This window comes from Galeopterus variegatus, unplaced genomic scaffold (assembly GCF_000696425.1).
Source record: "Galeopterus variegatus unplaced genomic scaffold, G_variegatus-3.0.2 Scaffold6546, whole genome shotgun sequence".
NCBI lineage: Eukaryota > Metazoa > Chordata > Mammalia > Dermoptera > Cynocephalidae > Galeopterus > Galeopterus variegatus.
Window position 1 is genome coordinate 66,208 of NW_007732657.1, and position 9,809 is coordinate 76,016.

General features: G+C 55.0%; 1 protein-coding gene across 1 annotated transcript; it reads right to left on the reverse strand.

Moving 5' to 3' along the window:
* Positions 1-1,886: 1,886 nt before the first annotated feature.
* C1QTNF6 (C1q and tumor necrosis factor related protein 6) lies at positions 1,887-9,809 on the reverse strand. Its single transcript, XM_008590989.1, has 3 exons — positions 9,759-9,809; positions 7,112-7,370; positions 1,887-4,213 (listed from the first exon to the last, which is right to left on the reverse strand). Exons 2-3 carry the CDS (start codon positions 7,362-7,364, stop codon positions 3,666-3,668), a joined length of 801 nt encoding a protein of 266 aa, XP_008589211.1. The 5' UTR covers positions 7,365-7,370; positions 9,759-9,809; the 3' UTR covers positions 1,887-3,665.

Sequence of the window (9,809 nt, forward strand, 5' to 3'; positions counted from 1 at the left end):
TCCTGTGTAAACCTCCCCAGGGAGGCTGAGGACACACTCTACCCAAGCCCATGAAATGAGTCCAGCCCAACTACTCAGGCAGCGGGTCACCAGGGACACAGCCAGTTTCAGCCACCTGTAGCAGCTCTGCCCCTGGTTTTAACTCAGGTCACCATCTAATCACTCAGTCCCGTTTCCTGCATTTGCTCCAGGCCACCCAGCAAAGCAATGTCAAAGTGGAGGTGAAGTCCCCTGGCTCCCGGTCTGGGGATCTTCCACTTCCCAGGGCTGCTTCTCCTCCTAGCCTTCCTCTCTTCCCCTTCCTTGTTGCCTAACATTTCAGCGGGGAAAGGTCATTTTCAAAATAGTAACTGAAAGGGATTGCTCTGGAGGTGGCTATACCTGCATTTGGCCAGCTCGATGAAGTGCCCAGGACTAAGAATTGCAGACCCCTGGGGGACACTGTACCCCACTTGGCATCAGGCTTGGGGGCCTCCAGTTTCCCGGGACCCTTACCCAACCCCCACCACGAACTTGCCTGTAGAGAGAATCTCCATCACAAACATCTAGTGGCTCTTACCACCCATCCAGGCTGGGCCACCAAGTCAGGAACTGGGGTCCAGTACAGAAAACTGGTCCAGACAGTCCAGAGACCACATGAGAACTACGGGTGGAGGAAGTGTTTGCAGTGGGTCAGATGGGACGACGGAAGGGGCTGCCCCGCTGACTGCCCTGAACTCATACAGCCTGGAAATGTCTGGGGGCTTTGCTTCAGTTTACAAAGGACAAGCTTCAGTCCTCCTGCAGGTGCTCAGAAAACAGTTCCAAAAGTTCTGCTTACCTCAGCAATCAGCACATTGCCCATTCTTGTGATGTACATGACAAAAGGCTCCTGGATGGTTCCTTAGTCACCAGGGCCAAGCTGGGTGCTGATCAGGCCAACTATGTGTAACCAGCGCCTGGGCCAAAAGCATGCTCCCTGGGATCACTCCTCTGGGTAGTCTCTGACTCATGAGGGGCCTCTCCAGTGAGAGCTGCAAGGCATTCAGGTGTGGAGGGAAGCCTCCCTTCAGTGGCTAGTGCCCTGTGTCTACCCTGCTGGGCGAGCTGCTGGGCTAGGCTGCACCCTGAGCAGTTATAGGTTGCTGGTTCTATATAGCAAGCCTCCTCCACATGGAGCTCAGAAAGCCATCAAAATACAACAATAACAACAGAGAGCAGGGCAGGGTACCCCATCAGATTGGCAAGGGGAATCAACGCAGGTTACTTTAAATATATTTACATGAGTAGCCACTGTGCTAGTTTAGAAAGTCAGACCTGTCGAGGAATTCCACTGTAAAATGTAGTGTGTGTCTTCCTGCAGAGAATACCCACCAGTGCTCTTGTAAATATTAAACACAAAACACGAGGCAGGTGAGGGCCTGTGGTTTGCTCGGCACTCTCGAGTGCCTCCCTAGAACACAAATTGTCCACGGGGAGGTGACAGATGGTGCTCCTCGCTGTAGCCTCCAAGCCACACAGCAGGTGCCCAATAGATGCTGGTTCAAGCATGAATTCACCAGGCACTCACCAGGCACCTTCTCTAATCCTTATGGCCACCCCATTTTACATTGCCATTATCCCCATTTTACAGATCAGGAAACTGAGGCTCAGCGATGTGGAGACTTGCCCAAGGTCCAGACAGGTAGTGGCACCACAGACTCTGAGCTGGTCCCACTAACTCTAAGGCACACTGGCTACATAAGTGACCTAGAGGACTGGTTCCTTCATCGGGGGGGAGCACTTGGGGTGGAGCCCTGGGCTGCCCTGTCTCTCTGGAGCCCTACATCCGGGCCCCAGAGGAACCAGGACCAGCTGCACTCTCAAGTGGGCAAAGGAAGCAGAGCAGAAAGAACCAGCCTGACCACCAAGAGGACACAGAATCCTTTAATCACAATGGGCAAGCAGGGCAGGGGCACAGTAGGGCTGGGGTGGTTTTATAGCACCGGCCTTCATGGCACCTGGTCAAGCCCTGCTCCCATCACCTGGCCACATAGCAATGGCTCCCTTGACTGTGAGCACCAGAGACCACCACCCAAGGCCTCCTCTGCCCCAGAAACTGCATGAGCACAAATGGGCGAGACCCCCCCCACTGAGGAGAAGGTCAGGCCACCTGGGGTGGGGGAGAAGAAGGCTAGGGGACCACCAGGCTGCCCCACCCTGGGAGAGGGAGAAGAGACAGAAGGCCTGACGTCCCTTCCTTTGCCCTGGCCTCTCCCAGTGCCTCCTTGGCAGCATGGCTCAGAAGAGTCCCCCTGCCTGACCTGAAATGTTGCCTGCTTCAGTTCCCTAGACCTGCTGAGGGCTCCAAAGCCTGGTGCCTTCCATCCCGGCCCGTCACCCGCTGGTGTTTGTAACGGCAGCACCAGGCTGGAGGAGGGGTCTGCCAGCAGGAGCTGCCCACTGGGACCTTAGCACCTTGATAAAGCCTGGAGTCGGGGGCACTGGGCTGGCGAGAGGGGCTGAGGAAGGCCGAAAGCACCTGGGTACAGACATCAGTGTCTGATAGTAGTGAGAAGTCCTGGGGAAACTGAGGCTCAGAAGCCTTTGGCAGGAGGGGCTGAGCAAGGCCCTGGCAGAGCCTGAGGGGACAGGGAAGTGATCCCAGTGAGGAGGGTAGGAGTCCTCACATGCTACCGCACCAGCCATGTGGGGAGCTAGGAGTCTGGTTTCCACTCCCCAGAGGCCCCCTTCACCTGAAAATGCTCCCAAACTCCTGGGCCCTCCCCTGACAGGACCCTTGTCCTTGCCAAGGCCCCTCTGGGTTTGCTTTAATGATGGGCAATGGGCAGGAGGAGGAAGAATGGATACTGCACTACCCTGTGCCACCAGCCTTGGGGAGCAGTAGGTAACAAGAGATGCACCGTGCCTGAACCCCCAGGGTGAGAGCCCTGTGCATTTTGCTGGGTCTGGTTTAAAATCTTCTGGAACCCATCAGCCCCCCCAGGGCTGGACTGGGCGCTCACCAAGAGCAGGGGCAGGGCCTGTCTGACTCACCTCACCTTTCCCAGGGCCTGGCACAGCATGAGTGCTCAGTGTTTGATGAATGAATAAATGAACAGTGGCTGTGGGGTGGGGGTGGTGAAGAGGAGACGGAGAAAGGAGGAGGAAGGGGCAAAGAGAACAGAGAAGGGACTGCTCCTAGAGTGATGTTGGGAGAATTCCAGAATTCGGAGGATTCCAGAATGTTCAGAAAGTACTAGAATGTGAAAGCTCTAGAACCTGATTACTCAAGTGTGGTCCACAGACCAGTAGCACCGGCATCACCCAGGAACTTGTTAGAAATACAGAATCCTGGGCCCACTCCAGCCTGCTGAATCAGAATCTGTATCTTAACAAGATCCCCAGGTGATTCATATGCATATTCAAGTTTGTGAAGTGCTGGGCTACAAGGCTGGGAAAGTTTTAGAATATTTAGATCAGAAATTTTCTTAAAATATGTCCAGGAGAAGAGAGAGGGACAGAAACAGACTGGGAGGGATGATGCCAGTAAGGAAAGAAGAGGCAGCCTCCCCAGAATGCCAGGTCCTCGGGAACCACCTGGCCGCCCCCCTCTACAGAGGTGCATAGAGCCCTGCAGGGGATGGGACCTGCCCACGGCCACCCAGCACCTGAGCCGCCCAGCTGGGAGGTGACGCAGGAGGCACTCAGTCGTCCTCGGGCTTGATGAGGTGGCCGCTGAAGGTGATGTAGGTGTCGACGTCGTCGCTGTAGACGGCGTTCTCACGCTCGCGCTTGAAGAGCCGCACCCAGACACGGTCGCCTGGCACCAGGGCCAGCATCACGCTCTGGCTCTGCATGATGCTGCGGTCGCTGGGCTGCGCGTACAGGATGACAGCCGCCTCCTCGTTGTGCACGACATGCACGTAGGTCTCCTTGAAGTTCCAGCTGTGCACATTGAGGCTGAAGAAGTAGAGGCCGTGCAGGGGTGCCACAAAGCAGCCCGCAGCCATGTCGAAGTGGCCATCTGGGTTCACGAAGACCGTGTCGAAGAGCAGTGGCTGGAAGCCCTCGCTGCTGTGCAGGGCCGTCTTGCGGCCCACCGAGAAGGCTGAGTAGCGTGTCTGGCACGGGCTGCCAGGGCTGCCCGCCTGCCCCTTGGCGCCCTTGGTGCCCTGCAGGCCACGGTCCCCCCGGGGACCCTCCTTGCCCAGCTTCCCTGGTGTGCCCAGTGGGCCTCGGTCCCCTTTGTCACCTGTGGAGAAAAGGGGAGAAATCAGGGCGGGCATCCAGGCCTGCACCAAGGAGGTACCCACACTCATTTATGGAAGTCCAGGCCCAGAGAAGGAGTTGGCGTTTATTATGTACCTACTGCATGCCAGACATCGCCTCCCCAAATGCCCCTCTAAGAAGACACCATGACCACGTCTACTTCACAGAGAGGGTAAATGACTTGCCCAGGGACACAAAACCTTATCCCCCACAGAAAGGGTCTGACTGTGGTCTCTGGGAGGCCAGGCCCAGGCCCCGAGCCTGGCATGTAGTCCAGGCTGGTGGGGACGTGGGGTGTGGTGGGACGGACTTTGCATTTCTGATCCAGGAGGGAACCAAGAAAAATATCCTTGCCCACCTGGAGGGAAAAGCCTGGGTTGGGAGCCAGGAAGCCCCTGGTTGGCATTGTTGCCCACCCAGGTGACATGGGGCATTTCGTGGTTGGGGTCTTGGTTTTCTTGTCTGTATCTTGAAGAGGACTGCACCCACCTCACAGAGGTGTTTGTGAGCCCTCAACAAAATGTCATGTGGGAAAGCACTTCGCAAACTCTGCAAGTATGAAGCAGGACAGCTCACCCAGCACTGCCCAGACTATCTCTACCTGCCCCGGGGTCTGGTGGCTTCTAACCTAGTCCCCAGGCACGCACACCCCTGCCTGGCCCTTGTTCCAGGCTGACTTTGAACACAAGAAAAGCAGGTGACCACCTATGTCTGCAGGGACCTGACCCCGCATATTTCCCTGCTGCCTGTCACAGTGCCTGAAGTCTCACCCGTAGCCACACCCTTTGAGTGAGCTGGGAGGCCCTGTGTTTTCCCAGGTCCCCTGTGACCATGAGTGGGTAAAGGGGCAGGAAGGAGGGCACAGGCCCTTGGAGGAGAAGCCCAGAAAGAAGGGAGGAGGGAGAGTGTCCATTGCTCTGCAGGGGTCTGGCGCCACAGCCTCGATGGAGAACTACTTCATCATGTGCACAGCACTTTACAGTTTGCAGCGCACTCGCTGTGCCCCAGCCTGAGCGAGGAAGTGAAGGGTGGCTATAAGGAGGGGTTACCTTCTTTTTACAAATGCGGCAGCAAGCCCAGAGCAGGAGAGACACCCACTGACCCACTCAGCAAGGGAGCTGAGGAGCTGTGCTGGGGCCCAGTGTCCTGATCAGCCTGGGTCCTTCTGCCACAGCAAGCTGTCCAACCCCACCCAGCAGGCAGCCAAGCTTGGCCCAGGAGGAGTGTCAGGGGTTTGGAGAGGACAGTGGGGGGGGAAGTACCATCAGCATCCAGGCACCTCCTCAACCTCATGCAAAGGGCACAATCGGTCTTGGGGAAGCTGTGATGTGTGAGGCAGCGGGGAAGGGAGACATCCTCACCCACGAAATCAGAAGGGGGCAGGCGGTCTCCAATGCACCACTGGCCATGTGGTGCACTGGCCCTGTGGAGACTTCAGGGACAAATCCTGGCTCTGTCCCTGTAGTGGACTGAATTATATCCCCCCCCAAATTCACTGAAGCTTGAATTGTGTCCCCCAAGCTTTTATGTATTAGAAACTTGGTCCCTCACTGTGACTGTTAAGAGGGTGGGAAATTCTATTATGGCAATTGGAAGGTGGGGCCTTGAAGAGGTGATTGGATTGTAGGACCGTGCAGTAGTGAATGGATTAAAAATGGTGGTCAGCGGCATGGTTCTGAGGGCTTTAAAAGAAGAGAGCGGAGAATTTCTCTCTCTTCTCCCTCTCCCTCTCTCTCTCTCTCTCTCTGCTCTCTCTGCTTCCACCGTCTTGCAATGTGAGACCCCTGGGTCACCTTTGCCACCACCAGATGGACTTGGGACTTCCCAGCCTCAGAAACTGTAAGTAATATGTTTCATTTTCTTATAAATTACCCAGTTCCATGTATTTTATTATAAAAAACAAAAATGGACTAACATAGTCCCTGACAGTTGTGTGACCCCCAGGTGAGTGCCTCCCCTCTTGGAGACTCAGTTTTCCCATCTGCAAAGTGGGGGAAATGATCAAGTATCAGCCTCATGCAGTTGTTAGCAAAGATGGAGGCCAAGGATGTCAAGGGCCTGGCCACAGCTGTCCCCAAGCCCCCCACAGCCCCCAGTAACAGAACTAATTTCCTTCATGTCTGATTTTAGAGGGCAGGGAGCTGATCCTCATCATAAGGCCCTAGTAGCCCCCACAGGGCTCCTTGCTTCCACCCCTGTTCCCTGCCATCTGTCCACACGACACTAGAGAGATCCATTTGAAGCCTAAATCAGATCAGGTTCCTCCTCTGCTCAAACCTGCCCCTGCCCCTGCCCCCACTCAGAGAAGCCCAAGTCCTGATGGTCGCCAGTGGCTGATAGGGCACGATCTGGCCCCTGTTCCTTCTCCAACCTCAGCTCCTCACACACTCCTTGCCTACTCCTGCCCCAGGGCCTTTGCACCTGCTGTGCCCTCTGCCTGGACTGCCCCTTCCCCACCTCCTGTGAGCCTTTGTCCAAATCTCACCTTCTCAGCGAGCCCTCCACTGTTCACCCCACTTGATATGCAACCTGCACCCCATACCTCCACTCTCAATGCCCCTCATCCTGTCCACCTTCTCATTTCCCAGAGCACTGACCACCATCGCACACTCCATTTCGTTAACTTAGGTACCATGCTATGGTTCATTGCCCACCTCCCCTGCTAGCATGGAAGCTCCAGAGCAGTGGGCTCTTTGTCTGGTTTGTTCACGCTCCATCTTCAGTGCTCAGAACAGTCCTGGCACTTACTGGGTGATCAATATACATGTGACTGAAAGAAAGGGTTTGGGACAGTTTTCTGTCCTGGGTTTTCCTGCTCTCTCCACCTCACCTCCCCGGCCCTCCTAGCCCAGCCCAGCACAAGCCACGGGTGGGGACTCACCCTTCAGGATGGTGATGTTAATGTAGGGCCTGACTTCAGGCAGGACATATGGGAGGACAGACGGAGAGGCCGAGGACGCATCTGCAGCATCAGCAAGGGTCAGAGGGTCCTCGGAGTCACAGCATCGTCGGCAGCCCCCGGGGGTGTTGGAGGCCACAGCTTCCCCAGAGGTGGGCTCCTCAGTGGGGACCCCAAACACCAAGAGAGGGAGCAGGAGCACTGCCCAGAGGAGACCCAGAGCAGTTGTCCCCATGGTGACCTGGAACAAAAAAGGAGGGACAGAAACTATTTCACTCAACATCTACGTTGTGCCGATGCCCAGGGTGGCTGCTGCCTCCCACAGTGAGTGCATGACTCAGGGAGCAAGTGTCGTGTCCCCATTTAACAGACAAGAAGACTGAGGCCTACCTGAGGTCATGAAGAGTCTCGTGACAGGGCAGGGCCGGGACACTGAGTCTCCCAGCACCCAGTCCATGGCTGCCACACATGGCGCTGGAAAGGAGGAAGCCCCTCTGAAGAGAGCCACAGCTAGGGGCACAGGAGGGTCCCAGGAGGCTTTCACTGGTGTCCCAGCTGCCCCGCATGGTGACTGTAAGATGTTTCCCTCCCTCTGGCTTGTTTTCGTGCCACTGACTCCACCACCTCCAGCAGGCACATGGCTCAGGGCAGCACGACAGAGGTTAGTGGACATTTGAGATAAATGCAAAGGATTCTGCAGGCTTGTTCTCAGGAGAGGGGATTGAGCCTATGCCCTGGTGCGTGAACACTACAGACCTGACAAAGGAGATGGAAATGTTCATTTTTTTCTAGCACACGGGAAGCAACGTCCATGAGAGAAAATGCACAGAGTTATGCACGGTGACAGTGTTACTGTGTCATCGAGAAATTAGGAGCAGGTGTGCTGAGTTGTAGACTGCAAACCATTTCTAGCCTTTACAGTGCCTTTGTGCAAAGTAGAAGAAGGCACCCCGCTGGACGGAGAAATTAGAATTAAAAAAGAAGTCTTCTTTGAAGGAGCACTGGCAAGGGCTGGCATTAGCCCACCTCACCCCTCAGCACCTTTGTGCAGTCAACAACCTACGCAACTGAGCCTTACCCAGAAGCCCTGCAGGGAAGGCTCCAGAGAGAGTTAATTCATTGGAAGGTGGTTCTGTCAACTATCATAGACTTGCCAATCATCTGCCAAGGCGGTAAATTGGAATTAAGGGGAAAGACTAGGAAGTCTGAAAAATTCAAAAGGAGCAGAGAAATCCAAGGGTTGGTGAGGATATGTCTTTGGCCTTAGTCAGGAAGGGTCGTCCAGAGTTCCTGGAGAGGGGCAGGAAGTAGCCTGGACAGCAGCTGCTGGAGACAGACCTAGGGCTGGGTGGGCAGGAAGCTGGGCAGGAGCCTTTAAGGTGGTGGCAGGCTTTGGGGGCTGTCACTGAGTTATCACAGGATCAGAAACAGCTTTTGAAACCAGACTGGTTTTTACACTTCTGGTGTTTCTTTGTTTATTTCCTTTTTGCTCTCCTTTAACATTTAGAACAATTCAAAAATATTTTTCTGTGGTTAATACATGTAGAAAGGTAAAATTATTACTTTTTTAAATGCCATCCTATCTCAGCTGCACACTGAGGTAAGAGCTGGGTTTTAAAGGGACAGGAGGCTCGTCCCCTCTTCTCTGGGGGCTGGATGGTAGCACCAAAGGAAGTGGGGATGGGCATCAGTCTCCAGACCCTTCCCAAGCTCCTCTCTGCCCACCTGCTCAGGTTTCCTGGTTCTACTCAAGAAGGCAGGTCAAATCCCCAGAGATCAACACTCTCCTGTCTGATTATCATCCTCATCTTCTGTTTGTAAACTACAAATTCCAGTGGTGTTGAGAAGAGCGAAATTCACTTATTTTTCCTGGCATTGATGTGACTTCATGGGAAAAGCTGAGACTTTAGAGTCAGAATTGAGATCCCAGGGTAGCTTACAAGCTGCATGACCTAGGGCTGGGGGCTTAACCTCTCTGAGCATCTGCTCCTTGACACTCACAAGGAGTTGACAACATCACCTCCCGCCCAGATTACTTGGGAGGACTTAAATGCAGGGAAAGTGCCTGACTTGTAAAAGACTTTTTTAAAAAGTCTGTTCTTTCCTCTGCCCAGCATGGACCTCTTCTCTGTGCCTGCACGGGATGGGAGGAAGCAGAACCTCTCCCAGAGGACTGGTATGGTTTGGAGACATTTCTCTTTCCTATTGGCCCCAGCCAGATGGGAGTCAGGAGCTCTGAGACACAGAACTGTAGCTTGGGGAACAGGAAGCAGGAAGCCAAGTGGCCTTTAACAAGAGGAATAAAATCCGCAGCTAGGATAGCTGACTGGCCCTGGGGAAGGGTGCCAGCCAGGGACCAAGTGTGGGGGACCATGCCATCAGGGGTGACTTTTGGGGTCCCTGCTGCCTCCACTGAGGAGCTGGGACCTCTGTGGGGGAGAGGGTGGGGGGGCCATAATTCTCAGTTCAGGCAGGTCAGGCTGGTTGGTGTGTCCATGCGGGGGCAGCCCTTAGCCAGGGGCAGGAAGGAACAGGAGAGGACAGCCTAGGAGGGCTGACTGGGTCAGAGGGAAATAGCAGGGCCCGAGATTCTGTGGGGGCAGAAGCTAAGGGGCCTTTTATCACTCACCCTGTGTCCTGCAGCCTCGCCTCGGCTCACGGACCCTGGGCCTCTGGGCGG